Source organism: Lepidochelys kempii, chromosome 11, assembly GCF_965140265.1.
Source record: "Lepidochelys kempii isolate rLepKem1 chromosome 11, rLepKem1.hap2, whole genome shotgun sequence".
In the NCBI taxonomy this organism is placed as follows: Eukaryota; Metazoa; Chordata; order Testudines; family Cheloniidae; genus Lepidochelys; species Lepidochelys kempii.
This window is the reverse complement of record NC_133266.1, coordinates 43031963-43058870: the sequence shown is the minus strand read 5'-3', so window position 1 is coordinate 43058870 and position 26908 is coordinate 43031963. Positions and strand designations below refer to the sequence as shown.

At 42.5% G+C, this 26908-nt stretch overlaps 1 protein-coding gene across 7 annotated transcripts in view; it reads left to right on the top strand.

Annotated features, from left to right (window-relative positions):
* Positions 1-26908, top strand: part of LNPK (lunapark, ER junction formation factor) — a 178890-nt gene that overhangs the window by 149870 nt on the left and 2112 nt on the right. For all 7 annotated transcript variants that reach the window (XM_073305929.1, XM_073305933.1, XM_073305932.1 and 4 more), the window contains 3 exons: positions 4813-4918; positions 5686-5756; positions 7416-7586. In XM_073305929.1, coding sequence (XP_073162030.1) covers positions 4813-4918; positions 5686-5756; positions 7416-7586 — 348 coding nt within the window. The remainder of the gene's footprint in view (positions 1-4812; positions 4919-5685; positions 5757-7415; positions 7587-26908) is intronic.

Below are 26908 nucleotides of genomic sequence, written 5' to 3'. Positions count from 1 at the left end.
TCCTGTACCCCAGCCCCTGCCCCAGGCCTAGCCCAGAGCCCCCTCCCAACCTTTTTCTGTTTCTAGTACAAACAAACAAACTTAACAAACATATTTTCATGGATCCTTGTGGTGAGTGGCATCCCCCACTGAATTTGTCCTTCCATGACTTAATACAAATTTTTAACAATTATAGAGGTCTATAATCTTCTGTGTTACTAGTGGCCAGCATTTTAGCAAAAAGGTTTATAGTTTGAGGGGGAATACAAATCAGAATAACCATTATCTTCTTCCCAAAGGTACAGATGGGACAAGTCCTCACTAGTACCAATATCCTTACGTTTCCTTAAATTCTCTATAGTTTGATTGTACTTTATATTCTTGGACATATTACTGTGTGTTCCGTCTTTCCGTAACTGTACAACAATCTGTGTTGTGCTTAGTTTCTCCCTGTCATAGCTCACTGACTGATTTTTACCAAGAGCAAATACTGTGGTTGTCATTTGGTCATTGGCCACAACCTCTCTATTCTGTACTTGTAACTAGTTGCAGCGTTCTTTAACTTGTTCCTCAGACACAAGATCATGAAATATACTACTTCCATATACAGTCCCTTTTCATGGGAATTTTTATAGTTCTTATTATTCTCAACTTTACTGTTAAGTCTGTTCAGCTATATCCCAAGGTTCTTCCTTGGCTAAGACTTTTCTTTCAAATGCCTCTCTGTGGCAAATTATATTAACATACTCCTCCATTATGATTGAGAACTTACTTTCTTGTCTGGGTGTTGGACAACACCATGGCTGGAGGCCAGGGCACTGTTCTCTATAGCCTTCCAAGCCTTAGGCTTGTATCTGTATCCTAGTATCTGGAGCCTTCATAATCCTGAAGAGCTGGAAGTGACCACAAGGAGCAAGACATCATGGACTCATGCCCACCCAGGGATGCCATTGTTCGATGTCAAAGTGGGAAACTGAGTCACAAGTCCACCCAATTTAGGCTTAATCAATTTTTGCCTTTATTTATACAACTTCAGACAGAAGTATTGTAATTTATAATGTCTGAACATATGCTTATGCCAATAACAGACGAGATAGAATAGGTAAATGGGCCCAAATTACTGCCTTCTGGAGCACTGGAAAGTTCTTCCACCTTCCATGATGATCATCGCCTTCTCTGATCTCTTGGTCTAGTCCTTCAGTCCTATTCCTACAGCTTCTGGTGCAGTCTCTGTAATTTGGGCTTTGTTCACTTGAGTCTTTTACACATTTCTAGATTACTTAATTTTATCCAGTAGGCTTTTATCACATCATCCCCTTCATGTGTGCGTGTGTGTAACCCATACAATATGCACGTGCAAACTTCAGTTACTTAACTTACCTAATTTTTCCTGCTGGTTTTGCAGTTTTGGGGTCATGTCATTCTATGTCACCCTGTTCCTAGCTTTCCCAGAAACCTAGGATTTTATATTTATCATTACATGTTTGTGTATCTTCTTTACATCTTGCAACGTGACACGTTATGTATCTTGCTAGCAATAATATCATTTTATACAAAACGGCAATTTATATCAAAGAGGGATTGGCAAAACCACACTTATGCCAGGCAAGGCCTTGGCCTAAGTGTTGCCTCATCTAAACCCATTCGGTATCCAGAATTACAAATTATTAAAATAGAGCTAACAAAGCTCTTAATTTTACCATTTTGCAATTCTTCATTCTATATTTCAGTACATGTATGTCACTCTTCTACCCCTTAATCTATTGCAGGAATGGGGAGTTATGGAAAACACAAAAAACCTTTTCTGTCAGCATTCTTTATTATCTTAAACATAGGTTTTCAAAGGCCTTTTTCATTCAAAGTACAGTTTTGTTTGTGAATCATTACCAAAAAAAATCGTCAGAAATTTTCCTGTGTTGCATTTTGAGGGATGTCAAATGTTAGGGCCTTGACATTGAATAGTACTGCAACAGTACATTGTAATTAATGTTTGTTAACATTGTTTACCTTAAAATTGGTTATTCACGAATCAGCGTTTGGATTGTAGCTTTAATCTATTAACTTTTATGTTTAACAAATCTGAATTGAAACAATTTATTAAGTGTGGATGAAGTCTGAGCCAAAGGTATTCATCCTTACCACCTGCATTGTTACCCTATTTTCAAAAGCAGTTTGGGTTTTGCTGACTGATGAACGGCTTAAAATTTGGAACAAAAAATTTTTCAGTATAAAGTCTGGACAAACTTTCAAACTCGCTTATGGGACACTAGAAAAATGATATGGCAATGTAAGATTTATTTCCGAAGATTAGAGAATTGCACATTTCAGGACATAGAACTATTTTGGGTTTGAGGCAAATTTCCCTTTAAAATATGGAATGCTACTCAATGTATTTATGTAGGCATCCAGTAATGGGAGAGGAGGCAGCTGGCATTGACCATAGTAAAATCTGTCCAGTATTTGTTATCAGTGTATCACAGGGTATCTGTATTATTATTCATTCAGCTCTTGGCCAAATTTTGACTCTTGACCGCTAATGTGAGAGTTTGGGGAAATGGAATAATAATTGTTAACACTTGACTGGTTTTGTATAATTGAGACTACTTTAGATTTTAAAAATTAATTTGACAAGAATCTTTCCATAATGTGGCTGACAACTTCAGGAGTAAGGAAGAGAAGAGTTAAAGCTACAGGAAATAAAATTTGCAGGTTTTTAAGGTTGCCTATATCTTGTACAGCAGACCCACTGTTCCCAAACTCTGGTCTGTGGAGAGTTGGGTGGTCTTACTTCTATATGTGAGGAGAGACAAAAAGAAGCAAAATCTGATTGTGAGATTAATTCATTTGAGAGGACAAAACACTTATGAAAATTGACTAAAAGTACGTAAATTCTTTCTCATCGCTATTTTTTTCATGTTGCGTCAACTGCTATAGTTTCCAAAAGGGAGATTTCATGATTTCAAATAGGAGGGAGATGATCCATAATATGGCATCTCTATTAGAGATGAAACCTCATTGAAGCAACAGTTGACAGGTTTTCTACCACAGGTGTTCATAAATTTCCAAAAACAATGAGGAGTCCTTGTGGCACCTTACAGACTGACAAATTTATTTGGGCATAAGCTTTCTAGGTCTGTTATTGCGTGACCAGGGAGACTGAAGTGTTCTCCTACTGGTTTTTGAATGTTATATTTGTGTCCATTTATTCTTTTGCGCAAAAGAATAAATGAACACAAATCTGACATCAGTAATTATAACATTCAAAAACCAGTAGGAGAACACTTCAGTCTCCCTGGTCACTCAATAACAGACCTAAAAGTAGGAATTCTTCAACAAAAAAACTTCAGAAACAGACTCCAACGTGAAACTGCAGAACTGGAATTAATTTGCAAACTGGACACCATCACATTAAGCCTGAATAAAGACTGGGAGTGGTTGGGTCATTACAAAACCTAAACCTAATTTCCCCCATACTAATTTCCTCCTACTGTTACTCACATCTTCTTGTCAACTGTCTGAAATGGGCCACTCTCATTACCACTACAAAAGTTATTTTTCCTCCCTTGGTATCCTACTGTTAATTGAATTGTTTGGTTGGACAGACCTCACACTTGGTAAGGCAACTCCAGTCTTTTCACGTATTTATACCTACTCCTGTATTTTCCACTCCATGCATCTGATGAAGTGGGTTCTAGCCCATGAAAGCTTATGCCCAGATAAATTTGTTAACCTCTAAGGTGCCACAAGGACTCCTCATTGTTTTTGCTGATACAGACTAACATGGCTACCACTCTGAAACCTGTCTTAAATTTTCAGTAGTACTCATGGCAATGCAAAAAGTTAAGGCTTGCCCTCTGAAATAGTTTGGGATCGTAAATTTACTTTAATTTTTTTCTGTTTGATCCTTTAAATTGACAGGGAAGAATGCACCAATAGCCTTCCCGAACTACTGTACTGCAGAACGAGATCACTCTTTAGCTTTGCTTAATTTCTTTGCTTATAACAGCATTTTTGTGTTCAATCTTGGATTTCTCATTTGTTCTCTGCAGTACCTATTTTAAATAATGCCATTTTGGTACTAGGAGAGATTGTTGTCCATTGTTGGTATTAAGATGCTGATACGCAAGATTATATTTTTAAGATTCTAATTTTGGGCTGTCTAGACTGACTTTGTCTAACCTTTTGGCTTTTTGGTAATCTACATTTGAGGAGCAGGTGAATTTCTGCCCCTAGTTTCTGCCTAGTCTGGCTAACATAGGCAATGAGAGCAAAAGTATTTTGAAGTGAGATCCCTTATTCCAGCAAATACACAAGCACCAGTGCGTGCTCTGATATTTACACCTACTGTAAGCATCTCTTTACACTGACAACATGGTGTTAAAGGGCCTTAAGATAAATGAGAATTGGACATGCTGTGTGTTCATACACATTCCTTCAAATGTTTTTCAGTTTACAAGGGTGGATTTTTGCTTTTTTTATAATCCTTTTCCTCAAAGATTTGACTTTTGAACAACAATAACTTACTTACCAGTATTTTTAAATAAGTGGTTTAGAAATCATAACTTTGATTTCACATTTAGTAACTGATAAAACTGAAAGATTTAAACAGCAAGAGCAATTGAATTTTAAGAATAACATGTTGGAGAAAAGAAAACTAGCTGCAGTCCAACTATCTAAAGTGGTACAACTTCCCTAGTGGATTTCACAAATGTGACCGTTTAAAATTACTGCACATATTAATACCCGGTATTAGCATGTACAGTAGAACTAGTACGTTATGTAGTACGACTTTGTTGTTACAAGTCAATTCATTATGCTTACTTCATTTGTTAGGTCTCCATCCACCAGGCCCTCCTTTAGCAAGACCTATTCTTCCTCGAGACAGGGGAGCTTTGGATAGAGTTGTTGAATACTTAGTTGGTGATGGTCCACAGAACAGGTAAAATTTTGCTATTGATAGTAAGTAACAGCACATACACAATGAGTTGAAAGTCTGGTTTTTGTTTGTGCAGGATTAGATGTTCTAGAATTCTGCTGCTTATGTTTGTTGGTGGCTTCATATACAGTTTTCCTAATGAACTGGCTCTCTAAAGCCTTGCCTGAACTCTCTTTTACCCCACTCTCAGAAGCGTAAACTCTAGCAGGAGCAGTTTTAAAATGATAGTGCACTAATGAAAAAGAAAAGCCTTATTGAAGCTTGAGTGGGAGAATGAATTAAACCATCACCTAAAAACATCCGAGACTCTTAATTTCTTTTCACATGTATCATCATTTTAATTGCTTATAACTAATTGCCTGCTGAATTGTCCCAAACCCACTTGAGCTGGCCTTCTAACTCTGTTAGAGGAACTATTAATCAGATCATTGTATTTCCTCATAAAAGTTGAATTACCAGTATTTTTGATGTGGCTTCTATTGAGTCTAGTATGAAACAGACACTTAAATTGCAGCTATGTGATAGGTTAAGACCTAACCATCTTGGTTTAATTCTTAAGATTATGATTCAAAATTTGTCTTTTGCTGATGTGTAAATGAAGAGACCCTGCTAACCAGTACATTCTTCATAAATGGATTGGGCATTACTTGTTGTTAACATTTTAACTATATTGAAAGTTGCTCAGCTTTAATACTCTACAGCAGTTCCATTGTCTGAATACTTAGCTTCAACTTAACACCTGTATTTTTACTCTTTTTTTTTTTTTTAAGGTATGCCCTTATATGTCAACAGTGTTTTTCTCATAATGGTATGGCTCTGAAGGAGGAGTTTGAATACATTGGTAAGAACTAACTTACATAGTCTGTTCTTTTAAAAAATAAGTATTGTACTTCTTGAGAGACTGTTACAGTACTGTAACATTTAGATTCTAGTTAAGTACTTAGTACAAGCTAAGAAATGCCACTTATGGTAATTTACTATTCAGTAGCTAAGGATACATTTTAAGTTTTAAAAAAGTACTTTATTACAACCTTCAGGCCGAGTATATTGTGTGTGTAAAACTATTCAGGAGAAATAAGCCTCTTCCAAAACATCCTTGAGAATCACTGTGGGCTATGAATAGCCCTCAAAAGGGTTTTATAGCTAAAAACTATCTGACGTTAAAGTTCTCCGCTTTACCAGAACTTATAGAAAATCTTGTTTTGGCAAGAAGATCTCAAGGAGGCATCAAAACAGGAGTAGGAACAAGCCCTGGAGGTTATATGTCAATTTATGGCTGACAATAACTTAAGACAGACCCAGTTCTTTTTTGAACACAGATGATGTACAAAAGAGGCAAAATAAAACTACAGTAAGTCTAATGTGTAAGAAATAGTTTCAGGCATCTCTCTTCTCTTTCCATTGCGCATGGGGGTCTGTCTCTCTGTTTGGGAGAAAATATACAGCACAATAGGCAATATATTTCATTTCTCACTGATCTGACAGCATGTATTCTGTGTATCCGTCTGAGCAACAAACAGTCCAAATGTGCAAGAAAGAGACTTGTTTGGTCTTCTGTAAAAGTGTATTTTAAATTATTGGACAGCATATAATATTTTTCCAACACAAACGTGGCTTTCCTTACTAAATACTATGAGAGCAGATTATTTTTCAAGTAATAATGGAGTCTCCCATTGAGTCTGATGGATGAGCTACACAAATAATTTTTCAAAGTGGTAGCAAGTTGGTCGTAATTCTCTCATCCTTTTTGGCCATTTTATCTACTGGTGCAGAAGGTTGTAACGGGTGGTCTGCCAAACAAAGATGCAGCACTTTGCAATGTGCAGGAGAAACAATTGAGACAATCATATGCAGATCCCATTGATGGTCAAAGTGACATACTCTGTATTAAAACTGGAGCTAGCCAGTCATGGCCCACAGCCAAACGTCGCTGCAGACTGAAGAAGAAAGTGGCCGCTCCGCCGAAGTCTGTGGGCCATGACTGGCTAGCTCCAGTTTTAATACAGAGTATGTCTTCTCCTAGACGAGCTGCCTACTGGGGCTAGGAGTCTTGTCTACCCCAGCAATGGACTGCTTATTGTCTGGTCCCTAGTCTTTGACCTGGCTGGCTGGAGTGGTTCTACCAGAAGTTAAACTCCTGCTGGCAAAGCTCTCCAGGTCATGAGAACTTTCAAGCCTTCCCACCACATCAAGGTGTAGCCCTCAGTGAAGGAAATGACTGAATAATAATATTTTACAGAATAATTTAAAGGGAATGGATATCCGTACTGGAGTATGTATTTAAAAAAAAAACACACACAAAAAAACCCCAGCCAAACCAAAAAAAACCCCAAGAAACTGGTCTTATAAATCTTTAAGAATACTTTTCTTCCATAGACAATCATGTTTTGTTGATGTTTGTGACACCCCTAGTAATGATTACCCGAAATGTTCACAAGTAGCAGCAGCAGAGCTGAAAGTGAGATTATTATTGTGTATGCTTTTGTAATCTTCTGTGCAGCATTTAGGTGTGCGTACTGCTTTTTCCTGAATCCTGCAAGAAAAACTAGACCACAAGCTCCACGACTCCCAGACTTCAGTTGTGAAAAGAGGCAGCCAACAGAATTGCAGACTACGGTTGGACCTTTGCATTCTGGAGGGGTAAAACTACAAGAGAATCCACCAAAGGAAGGTGTGTACTAATCCTGGTGAAGGTTGCCATTATTCATGTTCATTGAAATCCTTTTGTCACTGCTCTTCTTGGTTCTGTCTTTTTTCCTTAAAGTGCAGCAGTTTTAAAGCATTCTAACTTTTTTGTTCTCCTGTAGTGTGTGTATTTTGCATTGTTTGTTCCTTAGTGTTTTTGATTTACTCTTCATCTGCATTGCTGAAGGGTTTTTAGCCATACAACCCCTTAAAATTCAGTCTTACTTTACTCATGTCTGGCAAGGTTATTTTCCCTTTGAAAATACTGCTTAATGAAATCCCTGGCTTTTTTATTATTGATAAACAAATATCAAATCTAAACTGTATATTATGTGCATAATTAACAAGATAATCTGCCCCTAAGTGGTTAAATTTCACTGTTTTTTCAGCAGGTCATTTGGTTGAGGTGGGTTGAAATTCCTGCCTTTGTTCCTTAAGTTAGTTTTGCTATTTTCCCCAGGGCAGGAAAATCTAGTAAAACTGCCTTGCTTAAAATCAAGAGTTCAAAGACAAATTGTCAATTTTAATTTAACAAAGTTCCTTTTGAGAGGTTTTATAGTCTGCAAATACAGTAGGTGTCTAGAGTTCAGCCAAGAAGAAGATGCAATGTTTTCAGGAGAGTTTAGAAAAGAGTTGTAATTAAAACCAAAGAATCTTCAGTTAGACTTAACTTTTGATTATTTACTAAAGAGGTATGGATTTCTCTACGGTTCCGTTCAAACCAGACAAGATCTAAAGCATGTGGGGCTAGGGAGTATGGAGCAGTTCATGTCACTATGTGCTTAGCTGAAGAGGTTTAAAAGGCAGCTGACTACAGGAAATAGTTCTAGTAGTTTAACAAATAAAACTCCCTTCCTGTTGTAATCTTTTCATGTTGGGGACAGAGTGCCATTGTCTTTCACTTTGTATGTGGCATGAAGAGGCAGGGTGATCATCTTTGCCATTGCACAGAGGACAGATTAATAAATTGGGGGTTTTTGTAGTGGTGTATTAAGATCTTTAATGGCTTAAACTGGTTAAAAACACACACAATTAGTGTCTAATTACTTGCTAATAGTGCTGTGAGTTCTCTAAAAATACCACTTGTACAGAATTCTCATTACTGATGTCTCCTGCCTCAGCATGAGTCATGTGGGAAACTGCCTCTAGGTCTTGAGAAACTTGATCTGGTGAGGCACCTGCAGGCTGGCTTGAGAGCTCTAACTTGCTGAATATGCTCCAACTTCAAGTACCTCAGGGGTATGTTTACACCCAAAGAAAAACCAGAAGCATGGAGTCTCAGAGTTCAGGTCAGTTGATTTGGGCTCCTCAGCATTGGGGTACAGGGCTAAAAATAGAGGTGTAGACATCCCACTCAAGCTGGGGCACAGGCTCCACCACCCCCTCTGGCTTCCAGAGCCAGGGCTCTAGCCTGAGTGGGAATGTTTATCCTGCTATTTTTAATCCTACAGCCTGAGCCAATTGACCTGGGCTCTGAGATTTGGCACTGAGTTTTTCTTTGCAGTATAGACATAACCTTATCCAGAACATTGCAGACAGTTCCTTTCTGATTGGTCAGTGAAGGAACTGCTCAGTGGCTCTGATGTGGGAAGAAGAAAAGGAGTACTTGTGGCACCTTAGAGACTAACCAATTTATTTGAGCTCAAATAAATTGGTTAGTCTCTAAGGTGCCACAAGTACTCCTTTTCTTTTTGCGAATACAGACTAACACGGCTGTTACTCTGAAATCTGATGTGGGAGTGCCTCTTGCTGCTTTAGCCCTTATTCAGGGCCTTGTTGTGTTCTCCAGTTTCTAGTCAATCATACTTAATCATAAAATCATAGAAATGCAGGGCTGGAAGAAACCTTGAGTTGAGGCAGGACCAAGAAAACCTACACCATCTCTGACAGGTGTTTACCAACTTGTTCTTAACAGTGGTGGGGATTTCCCATGTTCCCTTAGTAACCTCTTCCAGAACTTAACTACACTTATAGTTAAAAAGGGTTTTCTAACATCTCATTTAAATCTCCCTTACTGCAGATTCAGCCCATCACAGAAAGGAGGACAAGAAGTAAACATAAAGAGCAATTGATCATCTTATTTAAAATAACCCTTCTGTTTGAAAACTGTTGTTAGGACTTCCTTCAGTCGTCTTTTCTCAAGCCCAATTTTTTTAACCTTTTCACATTGGTCAGGTTAGGCTTCGGCCCGGGCTCAAGCATGGTCTTACGTTGCAGTGTAGACATACTCTAAGGAAAGTGTAGGTTTTCTACTTAACAGGGAAGGAGAGCTAATAACGGATGATATCAAAAAGGCTGAGGTGTTTAATGCCTATTTTGTTTCAGCATTCACTAATAAGGTTAACTGTGGCCAGATGCTTAACAATTAATATTAACAACAAGGAGGAAGAAACCCATGCAGTTTGTCCATCTCTCCACTTTGTGTAGGATTCCTTTTTGATTTTTCATATCATTAAAGAGCTTCTGCTGGAGCCATATTGGCTTTATTAGTCTTCCTACCTTTTAATTTCCTTAGCCAAGAGGTTTCAGGCTCAATCCTTAGTTGCACCCAATAAACTCTGAGTGCAGCTAAGTGAAGGAACTCCAAAGTAGCTGTATACAGCCCTCACTTGCTCTCGAGGCTGATTCTATCGGTAACTTTCCCCCGCATAGATTAGAGCAGCCCAAGGTGTAGTTTCTTTTATCTGTGAACTCAACCTTCATAGAGGGAAAATCTTGCTGGCGAAGCAAACCATTTTTAAAGATACCTTGTAATTCTGCTTCTCTAAAAAGAAGTATTTTTTCTTTGTATTTTCTCATGTATGTTACATTAATATTCCCAATATTATGTTGAACTGTATTAACTATGAGATCATCTTTCAATTGATTTTTAATCATGAAAATCGTGATGGCCATCATTTTGGTTTTACCAGTGTGATCTTGCGTTATATTAGTTAAACGTTGAGTTCTTTATTGAACACAGACCCAGATCTTCCTGCTGCTATTGCAGATAAAATTGTAAAGTATCCCTCCCTTGAATTAACCATTTCTTATTTTCCAAAGTTCTCTGTGTAGAATGCAGAGTCAGAATACAGATAAGCAGGGAAGTCACTGATATAATTAGAAAAGGATTAAGGTGTTTTAAAACAAAACATGCAATCCAGATTGTCAGTAAATTAATTGTCAATAAGTAAAGTATGAAAGTATAATCTATGTGCACCAGACTAAATTTTTAAAACAGGCTGGGGTTTACAGAAAAAGGGAGTTAAGTTCCCAACACCCATTGTTACTGGAATGTGGGTATCTAATTTCCTTATTTTCTGAAAATCTCAGCCATATAATATACTAGATAAATACTGTACCTGCTGTCTTTTAATCTATTACAATAGATGTATAAAACAAAATATTAACTCTCTAACTGTACTATCCAAAAGAAAATGTTTTTTGTACCCATATTAGATGGTGCACTATAGGTTGATGCTAATTTGTAATTTTGTCATTATGCACAAACTGCCCATGACTTGGTTCAAGGCATTTCATTTGAGCAGCTGTCTTATGAAAATAATCTTTTCTCTCAATCTGTCAAAAAGTATTTTCAATGAGCCATTTTTTGTCAGATCTAATTTATAGCGTAAACTCTGCTTACAGGTAGTTTTAACCCATACTGATTTTAAAGGCTTTAATTAATGTGACTCTGTAAACTTAAGCTACTAAACTTTCCTTTTAATGAGGTATAAACTGTAAGCAAGGCTTTTGCAGATCACCTATTAAGACGGAACTCTACTGGCAAAAAAGGGTATGTTTAATTATAATTACAACAGATGTTGGCAACAGGGAAATAACTTCTACCGAAATGTTGACAGCATTCAGAAACATAATTTGGATCAGTAACCCTGTTAAACCATAGCCTTGGAGTAAGGCTAATGCCATTACCAAAATAGCAAAACCACAGTCGCATGGACAAAACGACTAGCCACCTTCAGTAAAGATGACTGGGTTGAATCCCCGCACTCCCTCCAGTTTTGTGTCCAAGTATTCACTAGCCTGCTGCATACTCTTTTGGGGTCACAGACATAGGGGGATGGGGTTAAAGTACCTGTTGACACTAAAACACTAAGGTGATTGCTCTTCTTTTCTCCATGAAATTGCTTCTGCAGATCTCAACTCGATAGAGATTAGCCAGCAGAGATGTGCCTAAGGAAAACTAGTTGAGTAAATTGCTCTCACATGCCTACCATCTTATCTTGCATCTAAATCAAAAGACTAGTGCTTAGTAAATGTTTGAATTGAGCTCCTAATGGCAGCCTCAATATATCTCAGTAATTGAGAAATTCATTAGGGAAGCCATGGTAGCTGCCTTTCCTATAGTAGATTAAAACCTGAGTCATTTTAGTACTAAATCTCCAACAGAATTTTTAAGAAGCTACAAAGCACAGTTTTATCCATTTTGCTCCTCTGGTTTCTTTTGAAGACAGAGCACAGAGTGCTTTAAAGTAAAGTGCTTCTCTTTGTCCTGTTGTTTGGGATCAGCAGCTGTTGGTCTGTGTCTCCAAATGTTCCTGTTGAGTGCGTCATATTTAGTCCCTGTTGGAAAAAGCCAAATCTTGACGCTGAAAATATTTGATAACCAAAAATAGAGCATTATATCCAATTAAAACTGTAGAAAGGCAGCAAATCTTGACAAATCTTGGAAGATCTGTGCTTCTGATTTACTTGACCTTGAGCAACTGGGATTCCAACCTGAGTATGGCACAGAATGCTTTATTGTATTGACAACCACCTGATGCAAAAAGATAAGGTGTTTATTTTAAGATAGGCCTCAATCAGCTTTTTGGTACCTTAAATCATGAGGTGATGTTGAACATGCCTGGGATCTCTGAAGGGAATGGACAGGGCTGCACTTCATTGCCTTAGTTTGTTTTGTTTGTTCCTGATAGACCATGGAGGATAGTAATTGGATTTGCTCTTCCCTCCCTCCCCCTCACCAGGGCTGTCATGGCATACCACAAGGATCTACTTTCTAATCCCTCTTCATTGCATATATGGGGCTGCTAGAGTTAGTGACACCCAACTTTATATGACAGGTTTCAGAGTAGCAGCCGTGTTAGGCTTTATTCGCAAAAAGAAAAGGAGTATTTGTGGCACCTTAGAGACGAACAAATTTATTTGAGCATAAGCTTTCGTGAGCTACAGCCGAATGCATCCGATGAAGTGAGCTGTAGTTCACGAAAGCTTATGCTTAAATAAATTAGTTCATCTCTAAGGTGCCACAATTACTCCTTTTCTTTTTGCCAACTTTATATCTCACCAATCCAGAGAGTATGATTCAGTGTTTTTCCTAGTGTCTGGGTGCAATGAGAGTGAGCTGATTGAGACTCAATCCTGAGAAGACTCAGGTAGTGAATGGTGAGTTGCAGTAAGGAAGCAGACAAGCTGGCGGAAGTTAGCAGTACCCCTGACTGAGTGTGAATCTACAAAACTTGTAACCAAAGTTTGTAGTTTGGTGGTCTGATTAGATTACCAGCTGCTTTTGGATGATCAACAAGTGGCAGTGATAAGGACTTTTTTTCCTCTCTGTTTGATCAGGAGATGGCAGTCCTCTCTCTGATGCTGACCTTGTCCTTGTTTCATATTTTTGTCGCCTGTACTTTTTACTACTGTAATATGCTCTTCAAGGTGGTCATACTTAACATTTGTTTGGAAGCTGAAATTAATGCATGATACATCAGCATGCTTCATAAGTGTGTTATCTCGTGGCGCACATGTGACACCTGTGCTCCAGAATCTGCACTGGGTGCCTATTGGCTTCCATGCAGAGTTTATGGTGTTGGTTTTGACCTACAAGGCCCTAAATGGCCAAGGGCCTTCCTGTCTCTTTATGCCATACTGCCACAATTTGAGATCTGCGTAGGTACTCAGTTTGAACCTTTAGAGAACAGGCTTCTGGCAAGGCATTCTCTGTGAAGTCCTTTGGGAAAGCATCTTCCTCCCCCCGGCCCGGTGGTACACAGCTTAATTCTAAAGTATCTCAGATCTGACCTAAGCATCCTACAAAGTTTCTCTGAGTTGACATTTAGACCGAGCTGTGATTGTAGGCTTTTTGTTTGGCAGATAATATGTAATATGCTGACTAGTGACTGGTGTGTAGAAGAATTCTGCTATTTTGATTTTATTTTTGTAATTGGCTTTTGTATTGTGCTTTTAGCTGACAGTGAAGGCACCCATAGCCCCAAATGGACAGTCTTTTAAATTTGAGTTTTTAAATAAAACAAAATAGTCATTTTAACAGATATAGCTAATCTCTCCCCATGGAGATCATGTCTTGGAAGAAACAGTGGAAGCAAAATACATTGATTTATGTAGAAGTCTCCGACCCCCTTGGATGCAAAAATGTATCTTGAGGATTTAAAGCCATGTCATCCTTAGGATAAATAGTGTAAGGCTGAAGAAGAAAGCAGTAGTCTTTGTAGTAGTGCTAATGTGTCTGAAAGGAACATGTATGGTTCTGATGAGTTTTACAAGTGTTCCAAGGGTTGATAGGATTATAAATTGTGATATAAAAATGAGTCAGTTTACTAAGGGAGGAGAGAAAGCAGATAAGCCATAGTAGCTACTGAGAAGCCATCCTAAACTTCTGTTTCAGTTTTTTCCATTTGCAGTTGTCAAGAATGGGACAGAAACTTCTTTCTCTGAGGATAGTTGGAGTAAAACTTCTGCCCCAATAAAGCTCTGGCTCTAGTTCCATGGCTTCTGTCTGACAGGGACATGAGTTTTCCATTAGAAACTTGTTATAAGAAAGATCCCGGAAAGGAGGTTAAGTTTTGATATGCCATTAACTCAATGTAAACTTTAACTTCCAAGACCCATCAATCAAAGGTGATTGCAGTGCTGGAAAATATTGCAACAAATAATACAGAAGGGTAGAGTAAGTCAAGGAGTTTCATATGGGCTCTAGGTTCCCTAGCCTATCTTAAGATTGTTAATTTGAATACAAGAACCACATTGCATGGACAGACATAGAAGATATAATAGTGTTGAACTTGCACTTTAACCCATAGTACTTTCCAAACCTTAAACTACCACCAGTAAGTGGCATTTTCCAGTATGATTCCCTAATTTAATTCCACCTAAACCCAAGCCAACAGTTGATTAAAAGAAAACATAAGTCGAATGATAAAGCTACATAGTTTAGCACGTTAAAATAAAACAAGGACAGTGATATTTGTATAGGGTTCCAAAAATATCCAACTGGAAAAAAATAATCCACTGTATACAACAATTCTGAGGTTGTTAAAGTGATCAATCAAAAGACTGAACAGTGCAAGACATGCTTTCCGAGTTACAAGTTCAAAACAGAAGTGCAAAAGAAATTAAAGCTTTTTTTGTCTGAAGTGATTTACCTTTTAGGATAAGGAAAGCTAGAATATAGTTAAGTATTATAGAGAGCTCTTTTCCACAGCATAAAATAGTTTAATTTTTTTTCATAATAGTGTTTCATTCGAACTGTATCCCACTAAGCCCGTTTTGTTAAAGGAACAGATAACTTTTGTCCAATACTCGATTCATTTTGGCCTATGAACCAGAGGACCGATAGGCAAAAACAGCTGAATTCTCAAGCTTTGGCTTAGCTAGAGTACCTGCAATCTACAGGTAGTAGAAGCAGCAACTAGGCTTGCTTACATACACTTTCCTTTCCTGCAGCTGGTTGACAAATGGTCTCAAGACCTCCTCACTCTCAGAAAATATCTAAAAGCAGATGCTAAGTTATAGCTGAGGACAGTCCTCACTGCACATCAAGCAGGAGGGGATTACTGCACATCTGACCGTTCCTAAACTGCTGATCTGACTGTTGTTTGGGTATCTCATGTTTTGAGATTATGAAGACCATCTTCCACAAGGGGACTACTAGAAACAAAAAGGTGTTCAAAGTTTTTTTTTTTTAATGGCAGTTGGGGCAGGCCAGGCAATAGGCCAATATGGCAGATGATCTGATACTTTTTATTTTTCCAGGCTCATCTATTTTAGCTGTAAAAAAGTCCTACCCTTCAAAAGGGAGCTTCAGAATTGTAGACTGAAGTTCAGCAGACAACCATGCATGTCTTTAAGACTAAGTGTTGACTCCATTGTTTGGCTACCTACCAGATGCTCCAGAAGAATAGACACTGGTTCAAATGTCAGATATGTTTTTTGAGATACTTGCAGCAGAGACATAGTATCTACTATAGGGGAATAAATTTAGCTCGGTTTGAATGACCGCTCAGAATGACTGTTCAAGAAACTGGATCTGAAAGCAAACTTTGTTGGCAAAGAATTGGCTTGTCTCTTAACCAGTAAGGCTTAATATCCTCTAGCTCTGTAAGGGAATAGCACTAGGGCACCATTTCTTAAACCCATAAGTTATTTTCTTTGGAAGAAAAGCATTTCTGCCCCCGCATGTCTTTTTTGTGTTTTTTTTCTTCAGACCTCCTGACACTGGCACAGAGGACTGAGGAGATTAATCCTATTTTCTTGGATTCAGTTACTTCTAATATGATTTTTTTTTCAGTGTAAAAATGTCCTAAGTTGTTGACCCTTTTACTCAGTTCAGTCTGACTTGCTGAGGAGCGCTGATCTACCTCTTTGGCAGAACTGTCACGGGCATATGGATGTGTAAATGTTAGGCTTTCTCCTTCAAGAAAAACTAAAATGCATGTATTCCTTCCTTCCTCATGGTATAGAAGCCACGCACACAGAATACGTGTGAGACAAATATCCCTCAGGCAGGTATTTGAGACACTGGAAAGTGCGTATCTCACTAGTGCACATTTTTAAAAGTCAGATTATTTCACTGGGTCTGCTAAGGTAGAGAAGGAAACCTAGTCTTAGAGAAAATTCATATAAAGGGCAAAAACTTGAGTTACTTTAAGACCTTTGGTTGCTTTTGTCCACTCCTAAGCTGTCCTGCATTGTACTAAGAATAATAAAAATAACAATGAGTTTGCCCAATGCAAAGGAGCAAATGGAGGTTCTGAGATCACTTCTGCCAATGGAAGGAACAACTAAAGAAATTATTAGAGAGAGTCAGTCGTTCTGTCTGTCTTATTCCTCTGTTACAGAATGTTTCCAGACTAGGTGATGCATGCACTGCCTCTCATGCTTTTACTACTAGTAACGGTTCTGTAGTTTGCAAGTCTGGGCATGAGACTCTTTAAAGTTGGGAGTTGAAGAGTTGATTTAACCCAGTAATCCTTATTTAACAGGTGGTTGGTTCTTCTGAATATTTAAAATTTACTTAATAAAGGGACTTCATACAGCTCCCCAAAATGTGCACTTTGGTTGACTGGCAAACCTCATTCAATCTAAATGCAACACAGTGGAGTTGACTATATGACACAATGCTGATGTCACGTGTGGTCTATAAAACTGAAACCTGGCATTCTGCATTGAAAATAGTTATTTTGCTTTGTGTGTAACTAGATGAAAACTTTCAAATATCTTCCTGTGTCACACTTCACTCTTAGTGAGTAAAATGTGAATCCCTGGACTCTAACTTGAAACTTTTGGGATGACCTTTATTATTTAGAGTGAAATGTTGTTAATAGTGGCTAAAGCGTGGTACAATGCAGAAAAGTTTTTGTATACAGTAACTTGTTCACACAGCTTTTATGTATATCCCTGAACTCTAATTCTGCTGTTCCATTCTTGTCATACAGAATTGACATTCTGTGGAGTGCTAGGCTGAACTGAATAAACTTGTTTCACTTTTGATAACGCAGATTTTCAGAGAATTCTTGAATTTGAAACCATTTAATCACATACTGATTTTTCTAGTTCAGAAAGGGTTTAATTCTCTTGTGTCTGAGGCTTTGTGAACAGAATTATGAAAAGCCAGGATTCTTGAAATTCTGCTGCTAGTGATGGATTCCTTGAGTGTAGAATTACAGGTGGCTGGATGCTATCACTGCTGCAGAAGTGTTACAAAAGTCTCTTGCTTCAGAATTTTAGAGAATAGGCAATGGGTTGTTCTTCTTAGAGTGCTTGCTCATATTGATTCCAATTAGGTATGTGCATACCATGTGCACGGTCGTGAGAGAATTTTTACCCTAGCAACAGCCGGTGAGTCAGCTGTGGAGCCCCCTGGAGTGGCGCCTTCATGGTGCTGGATATATACCCCAACTGACCCAGCGCCCCCTCAGTTCCTTCTTACGTGACGGTCACTGGAACTGTGGAGCTTGGCTTTGCTGCTCTCCACTCTCCCTAGCGTTTTTCCTACACAGTTTAATAGTTATAGTATAGTTGTTTGTATTAGTGGGGATGGAAGCGGTTTTCCCTCCTTCCCATCTTTTGCTTAGGCTCATGCCCAAGGCTCCGGGCTTTAAGCTCTGCAGTTCCTGCTCTAAGTCCATGCCAATGGACGACCCCCATGACTCTTGCCTGAAGTGTCTGCGGGAGTCTCATCAAGCAGACAAGTGCAGGATCTGCAAGGGGTTTCGTCCCCAGACTAAGAAGGAGCAGGACTTTTGCTTAACATAGCTCCTGGCACCGAGTGCTTTGGTGCGCAGCGCCCCAGCAACAGCGGTAGGAATGGCACCGCGGTTGGACTCTGATAGAGACCCGCGGCACCGACGTTCCCCGGCACCACAACCGACATCATCGGTCCAGCACCGCTCCCACTCGCCTGGCCAGAAGTGGCACCACAAACCGGAAAAGGCTGGCCCACCTCAGCAGGTGCCACCCTCCCTGGATCTGTTTATAGAGCCGAGTCCCAGGGCACAAGTGGCGGCTTCTGCACCATTGACTCCAGCATCGAGAAAGGAACCGTTGAGTCCGGTGCGACTGGACTCCCCGACTCTCAGCGTGGTTGAGGTCCAGTTGCCGTCTACTCCAGATATCTTTGTGGCTGCAAGGGGTCTGATTGCCATGACAGTGTCGGCATCCCCTCAGCAGACCAAGGCACCGGCACCTGTTTGTATGGCACCATTCCGGGGCAAGCTGGCTCTTATTCACCCACCGGTACCGTCAGTTGAGCCGCGGCGCTAGTCGTACTCGCGGCACCACTCTGACTCCCTGTACCGTTCTCAACACCGCTCCATACACCAGTCACCGTCCGGGAGTAGATCTTGATTCAAACGTTGCTCCCAATGCCAGTCATCGTCGCGGCCTAGGTCCAGGTCCCGGCACTGCTCCCCGGCGTCACAGTACCACTCTCCACCATCGCGGCACCAATCTCTAGCTTTGCGGTACCGCTCTCCATCGTCTCATCGATGTGACTGTGCGCAGACCCACTCAGCACCACTGTGGCCATCGCGTTCCGCCTCTTGTTCTTCAGAGTCAGAGGCAGGGTCGAGTTTCTCAGACCGCCGCCACTTGGATCACAGCTGCCTGGACTCGGGCTGGACACTGGCAGACACAGGAGCAAGGTTCTGCTCAAGGGTCCACTCAATGGCCCTTTTGGATGCCCTGGGCATACCACCAGGCCCAGGGTGCTCCATCTGGGGCTTCTCGTTCAGCCTCGTCTGAGCCATGAGTGCAAGAGGCCACCACCAGCTGTCCTGCTCCTGGAAGCATGGAGACTGTGGTGTCGTCCTTCCCGGCTCCAGGCCCTCCTCCAGGTCCAGTTCCTGGTCCGGACACCGAGGTCGCGGGCTTAGGGCTCCAGATGATCCTCTTCCTCCCGTGGCGGCCTCCTCATCCTCACCCGATGAGGAGGTGGCGGGAACTGCTATATCGGGTCCCCCTCCAATAGACTTCCGTGCCCACCGGGACCTTTTGCGCAGAGTGGTGTGGAATATGAACCTCCAAGCAGAGGAGGTTATAGAGGTGGAGGACCCTGTGGTTGACATTTTGTCCGCAGAGGCTCCATCTAGGGTGGGCCTACCACTCATCTGGACCATTCAGACGACGGCCAGAACAATCTGGCAAATGCCCGCGTCCATTCCCCCGACTGCTAAAGGGGTTGAGCAGAAGTATTTCGTCCCCTACAAGGAATATGACTGTCTCTACAGTCACCCACAGCCTTGTTCACTGGTGGTGGCCTCAGTGAATGAGGAGTGGCATGGTCAGCAAGCCCCAGTGCCCAAGTCAAAAGAGGCCAAGCACCTCTATCTGTTTGGGTGCAAAGTCTGTTCCTCGGGGGGTCTTCAGCTCCAGATCGTGAACCAGCAGGCGCTCCTGAGCCGATACAATATTAACTCTTTGAACTCCATGGTGAAGTTCAAGGAGCTGGTACCTCCGGAGTCCAGAGAAGAGTTTGGGGCCCTGGTGGAAGAAGGCAAAAGGGTGGCATGGACCTCATTGCAGGCCTCCTTGGACACCACAGACTCTGCCGCTGGGACCCTCTCTTCAGGGATCGCAATGAGGTGTATCTCTTGGAGCTTCAGCAAATGTTGCAGGATCTCCCCTTTGATGGAGAGGTCATGTTTTTGGACAAGACAGACTCAAGGCTTCAGAGCCTCAAAGACTCAAGGGCCATAATGAGGTCGCTGGGCATGCACACGCCGGCTACCCAGCGGAAGCCCTTTAAGCCTCAGCGCTCCTATCCCCCTTCTTGGCCAAGGCAGGATTTTTATAGGAGACGGGGTTGTAATGGCAGGAGGAAGCCGTCCAACCACCAATCCAGGCAGGGCCAGGGCCCTTCCAAGCCCTCGGCAGGTTCTAAGCAAAACTTTTGAAGGGACGCCAGAGGATGATGTACTGGACCTCGTTCCGGATCCTACCCCACCCTTCTTGAATCGTTTATCTCGTTTCCACCGTGCTTGGTCCCTCATAACCACGGACCGTTGGGTTCTTCACATGGTGGAAAGGGGATACTCTCTCCAATTTTCTTTCTCCCCACCCTCCCTCCCTGTCCCTCTTCAGGGACCCCTCTCACAAGCAAGCAACTCCTCATTCAGAAGGTTCAGATACTCCTTGCCATGGGGGCGATCGAGAGGGTTCTAAGGGAGCTAAGGGGCAGGGGGGTTTCCTCCCGTTACTTCCTAATCCCCCAAGGCAAAGGGCGGGCTTCAGCCTATCCTGGACCTGCACGGACTCAACAAATTCATGGTAAAGTTGAAGTTTCGCATGGTCTCCTTGGGCACCATTATACCTTCCCCGGAGACTGGTACGCCACCATCAACATGAAGGACGCATATTTCCACATAGCGATCCATCCAGACGTTTCATCCTCTTTATGGTCAATCGCAAACACTAACCGTTCACGGTCCTTCCATTCGGCCTCTCTACGGCCCCCCAGGTGTTCACCAAATGTATGGCTGTCCTTCGTCGACGACGGATACAGGTATACCCGTATCTCAACGACTGGCTCATCCGAGGTCGTACCAAAGAACAGGTACAGTCCCACCTTCAATTGGTCACGGACACGTTTTGTCGAGTAGGCCTCCTTATCAACGTAGCGAAGTCGACGCTAGAACCGACCCAGAGAATAAAATTCATCGGGGTGGTCCTGGACTCCATGCGACCGCGAGCCCTCCTGCTGGACGCTCGTTTCCAAGCTTTGGCAAGCCTTATCCAGAGCCTTCAAAGCTTCCCACCTCGATGGCAAGAACATGCTTGAGTGTTCTAGGACACATGACTTCCTGCACATATGTGACTAGGCATGCCAGACTACAGCTCTGCTTGCTTCAAGCCTGGCTGGCATCAGTCTATCGCCCAGGTCGAGACAGCCTGAACCTGGTGGTCACCATCCCGAAGAGGGTCCTGGCCTCCCTCCACTGGTGGCTAGACCCCAAGACAGTATGCAAAGGAGTCCCCTTCCTCAGCCCTCCTTGTCCCTTGTCACGGACACATCAGCCCTGGTGATGGGGTGCCCTTCTCAGGGACATCCAGACGCAGGGACTATAGGCCCCATCCGAGCTCTCTCTCATCAACGTGTGGGAGCTGATGGCAGTACGTCTGGGTTGTCAAGCCTTCCAGGAGCGGTTGCATGGTCATTGTGTGGCAGTCCTCACAGACAACGCCACAGCCATGTTCTACATCAATAAGCAAGGGGCTGCTCGTTCCTCCCTTCTGTCAGGAGGCCATTCGATTGTGGGAGTCCTGCATAGCCCACTCCATTCACCTAGTGGCGTCTTTTCTCCCAGGGGTCCAGAACATGTTGGCGGACCACCACGAGTGGCCATTTCATTTGGATGTCATCCACTCCATCTTCCTAAAGTAGGGGTTTCCTCAGGTCGACCTGTTTGCCTCTCGGAGCAATCGGAAATGCCCGGCATTTTGCTCCCTCCAAGGTTGCTCCCCAGGCTCTCACAGATACCTTCCTATTCCCGTGGACGAGCCGATTGTTTTACGCCTTTCTGCCGTTTCCCCTGGCACATAAAGTACTGCTCAAGGTGCGCAGGGACAGGACGCTGCCGTTTCTGATCACCGCAGCGTGGCCCAGGCAACATTGGTATACCACACTGTTGGAGATCTCTGTGGATGCCCCAGTGCCGCTGCCCCTTTTTCCAGACCTGATCACTCAGGATCACGGCCGCCTCTGTCACCCCGACCTATGATCCCTCCACCTCACGGTGTGGATGCTGCATGGCTGAGCCATTCAGAACTCCTCTGTTCTCATTTGGTGCAGCAAGTTCTGTTGGGTAGCAGGAAACCTTCCACTAGGGCCACATATATGGCTAAGTGGAAGCAATTCTCATGCTCGTGCACTCACCGTGGCACGCCCCCATCTCCAAGCATCCATGTCTCTCATTTTGGACTATCTCCTGAGGCTGAAACAGCAGGGCCTGGATATATCATCCATCAGAGTTCACCTGGCAGCCATCTCGGCTTTCTACCTGGGAGCGAATGGCCAATCTGTCTTTGCCAACCCCATGATCTGTAGGTTCCTTAAGGGCCTGGACCGTCTCTACCCGCAGGTATGGCAGCCAGTCCCCATGTGGGACCTTAACCTCATCCTTTCCAGGCTTATGGGGCCCCTGTTCAAGCCGTTGGCCACCTGTTCCCTCCTATACCTCTCTTGGAAAATGGCTTTCCTCATTGCTATCCCGTCGGCGAGGCATGTCTCCGAACTTAGGGCTCTTACCTCGGAACCACCGTACACAATCTTCCAAAAGGATAAGGTGCAGCTGCGACCTCACCCTGCCTTTCTTCCCAAGGTGGTATCGACCTTCCATATCAACCAGAACATTTTCCTCCTGGTTTTTTGTACAAAACCGCATGCCAGTAGTCGGAAGCAGTGGCTACACTCCCTTGATGTTCATAGGGCCCTTGCCTTCTACACAGAGCGTACGAAGCCATTCAAGAAAACGACCCAGCTCTTCGTTGCGGTGGCGGACTGGATGAAGGGCCTCCCAGTCTCCTCTCAGCGGATGTCTTCTTGGATCGCATTGTGTATCCATGTTTGCTATAATCTGGCCGGTGTTCCAACCCCACCCCTCACCGCTCTCTCCACAAGGACTCAGTGGCTTTCCTGGCCCAGGTGCCAATCCAGGAGATCTGCAGAGCCACTACTTGGTCTTCAGTACATACGTTTGCTTCACACTATGCCATCGTCCGACAAGCCAGAGATGATGCAGCGTTTGGTAGAGTGGTCCTGCAATCCACAGTACTTCACTCCGACCCCACTGCCTCGGTAAGGCTTGGGAGTCACCTAATTGGAATTGATATGAGCAAGCGCTAGAAGAAGAAAAGACGGTTACTTACCTTTGTAACTTGTTCTTCGAGTGTGTTGCTCATATCCATTTCAAACCCGCACTACTTCCCCTCTGTCGGAGTAGCCGGCAAGAAGGAACTGAGGGGGTGCTAGGTCGGCTGGGGTATATATCCAGCGCCATGAAGGCGCCACTCCAGGGGGCTCCACAGCTGACACACCGGGTGTTGCTAGAGTAAAAATTCTCCGATGGCCATGCACGCAGTGCGCACACACCTAATTGGAATGGATCTGAGCAACACATCTCGAAGAACAACAGTTACAACCGTGAGTGTCTTTTTCTCTGTTCTCTTCTTTTTCCACTCTCCTTCCTCCTGCTGTTCCTCCCCACACTCAATCTAAGAATCTGGTCTCATGTGTCGCTACCACAGCTGCTTAAAAAAAAAACCAAAAAACAAGCTGCATGTTAGATCATACACTTTACACTTGGTATTTACTTATTACATGATTTTTTGTAAACTTTCTCATACCTACCTTCCTAGATAAACTGTGAAATTATAATATTGTGAGCTCACTGGTTGTTGTAGGAAACATTCCCTACTGTAAAGGTAGGACTGCTGACTTCATTAGCTGACTGTGAAGAAGGCTCTGTTTACATGCTTTTGTTTAATACTAAACATTAAGCAAGGATGTTAAGAAATGCATGGCTGTTGGAATCAGGTTTTTGTTAAGTGTTATAATATGGTAATGGCTTTGACATATTAAAATTTGTCTTAAGCAGTCTACAACAGTTGTTGTGTATAAGACCGATATATGTAGGTGTATTTCCCTTCAATTAAATCAAGGCTAATTGCTAATACTCAAAGACTTCAATGAAATAAGAGATTTGTATTGTAATATTTTGTCCTTTTCAATTTAATTTTCAGAGTTTTATCCCTCTATAATTACAGCTTTTACTAGCATTTAAATTGTGTTACTGAGATCTAAATTACTTTAGACATTTACATTAATCATAACCAATTTGTTATGATGTAACATTAAATCCTTGTACTTGCACATGAAAGCTTTAAACATTGGAGTTTGTTATACAATAGGTGGAGCTGTTATAAGATCCTGTTTTTAGTTGCATACAACTTTGCCAACTTTTAAGCATTTATGCTGAAATTTTTTTATGCATAGTGTCTCCTCAGGCTGAATATTTTTTGAAAGTTTCAGCCCAAACAGTTCAGCCCTTTGCCAGAATTATTTTTAATTAATAAAAACTTACTTTTCACTTATTTTTTTCATATTCTTGGAATCTTCTTTTGAGACCTCTAGTGTGCCCCTATGCTTCAGTTCAGGGGCTTGAATGTGCCTTTTGTTTTCCCTTTGAAAATCCACCCAAATTTGGCTGCTATAAGCTTTTGAAAAATTGCAGTTCACACATGCTCAGACTTCTTGGTTGAGCTGCTAAAAATCTCCAGGCTATGGTGCGGCTGGGCACTGGAACTGATAGCAGAAGAAAGGTGTCTCTCCTGTGCTTTCAATGGCACTCCCACCCACCCTGGGGGAAGAGCCCAGGGAGGAGAAAGCTATCTGACTTGAATGCAGAGAGGATAAGAACTGGGCAAGGAACGGAGTAGATTGGAACAAGGAGTCTGAGACTGGGACTGAAGTAAGGCATGAAAGGAAATCTGACTGGGAGTTGGGAGTCTGAGACTGGAACAAGGAGCCAGGGAGTGGGGTGGAGGTAAGAGAGACAAACTAGATGAGGAGTCTGGGGAAAATAATTGGGATTAGAAAACCAGTGCGGGCGGGAAGGACTGGAGGCCAAGGAGGAGCAGAGAGACTGACTGAGGATCTGGGAGATGAAACAGACTGTCTGGTCCAGGAAACTGGGGTTGGGATGAGAAGCCAGAGGAGTGGAGGCTGAGACTGGTGAGGTAAGGAGAATGAGGCTGGGATGATGAGATGGGTGGGGAAGAGACTAGACAGGGACTGGTTAGAGGGAACAGAGCAGGAGTCAAGCTGAAAAGAATGTGCAGAAGCCTGTGCCCACTAGATCACACTCCCCTCTAGACCCTGGAATGGAACCCAAGATGCCTGAATCTCCCCATTCCTTTTCTGTCACCAAATATGTGAACCCCCCTGTCAGTGTGTCCTACCACTCTGGTGCTGATCCGTGTAGAGGACGACAACCTTCTACGGCTACCATTTACAACATTAGCTCAAGTTGCAGAGATCAGTGGAGTGGCTTTAAAGATTCCAACCCTGCCGGTGAACCTCATGAGTGTCAGTATGATGCCATATAATGGAATTTATTTTTATAGCTTGTGTTCTTAAAGACCTAGTCAATTATATTTTTTTAAAAAAACACATTAAAATTAATATTAAGGTTGCAAAGTTTAGCACTCAGAAGTTAGGAAATGCCAGAATTAAGGTTGTCTGTCCAACTTTAATTTTCTCCCTTGTGATAGCCTTATTACATGATCACATATAGTTTTGTCCAGAGGACCCCCTGCCTCATTCAGTGTGCAGGTTAAATGATGCCCAGTTAATGAGAAGTATTAAATATTTTATTTCCTCCTCATTGTTCAGTTAGTGTCCCCATGCCTTTACTGCATGGTATTGAAATTCTCCTGTGAAGACAAAATTATTAATTTGCCCCGGGGGCCTTTCTGTGGCGCTCATCACTATAGTATCTGTGTACATCACAAACATTAATGTATCTTCATAACGCTTGTGAGAGATGAGAGGGTAGTGATATCCCCATTTTAAGGATGGGAAGCTTGGAGATTAGTGGACACTTCTGACCTTAACTTTCAGTGCTCAACTTGAACTGACTAGGATCTGATTTTTCAGAGAATTTAACAGCTCATATGATGAGAGTACCGCTCTGACTTCAGTTGCAGCTGTGAGTGCTCAGTCTTCTTGCAAATCAGATTCCAATCTGGATCTCAAGTTGGGCATACAGAAAATAAAGAACACACAATGAGAGACCACCTGTGAAAAGTTGGTTTAAGTGACTTGCCTCGCACCATGCAGGAACTGTGTGTAGAGGCTGGGATAGAATGCAGTGTTTTCCAGGACAGCATTCTTAACTGTGAGACCACCCTTTCTCTTCCTGCATCTCCTGCCTCATTCATTACACACCTGGACTCTGATCAGAGGGGCCAGGTGGACCCTGCAACTACTGGCCAGCACATGGGGCTTTCCATCCTGCACATTTCCTCTTGTGCACTCCAGGAACTGAGGGCAGCCTTGTTTCCTGCTTCTCTTGCTTTTCTCGAGTGAGTCCTGCAGGAGGATGCTTCCCTCCAAAACTCATCATTAGATCCTTATCCTGCGAGCCTCCCCAGTCACTCCTAAAATGCCACCTGAGCCAACTGCACAACATCCAGCTAGTCTGCCTCCAAACCTTGCCCAGAGAACATCTGTACGTCCTCGTGCTTTATACCATCCACATCCTCACCTTTGTGTCCTGCCCTGACGCCAAGTGGCAGGACCTGCTGCCACCAGAGGAGGGTGAGGAACCCTGGTGGGCCAGCCTGTATTCCACTTTGGTCCCACAGCCTGCCAGGCATTTCAGTTGGTGGCTGTGAGCACAGGCATGTACTTGGTGCAGTTCACAAAATCCCCTGATGCCCGTCCCTTCTGCAATGAGAAGAAGACCCTGGTGCACATCTCTGTGGGTACATCGGGTTGCAGCCCCTCTTCTGGCTCCTCCAGAGCCTCTTGCTGAGGTTCTGGCCATATTTTTCCCCACACCTCTTGATCTATGC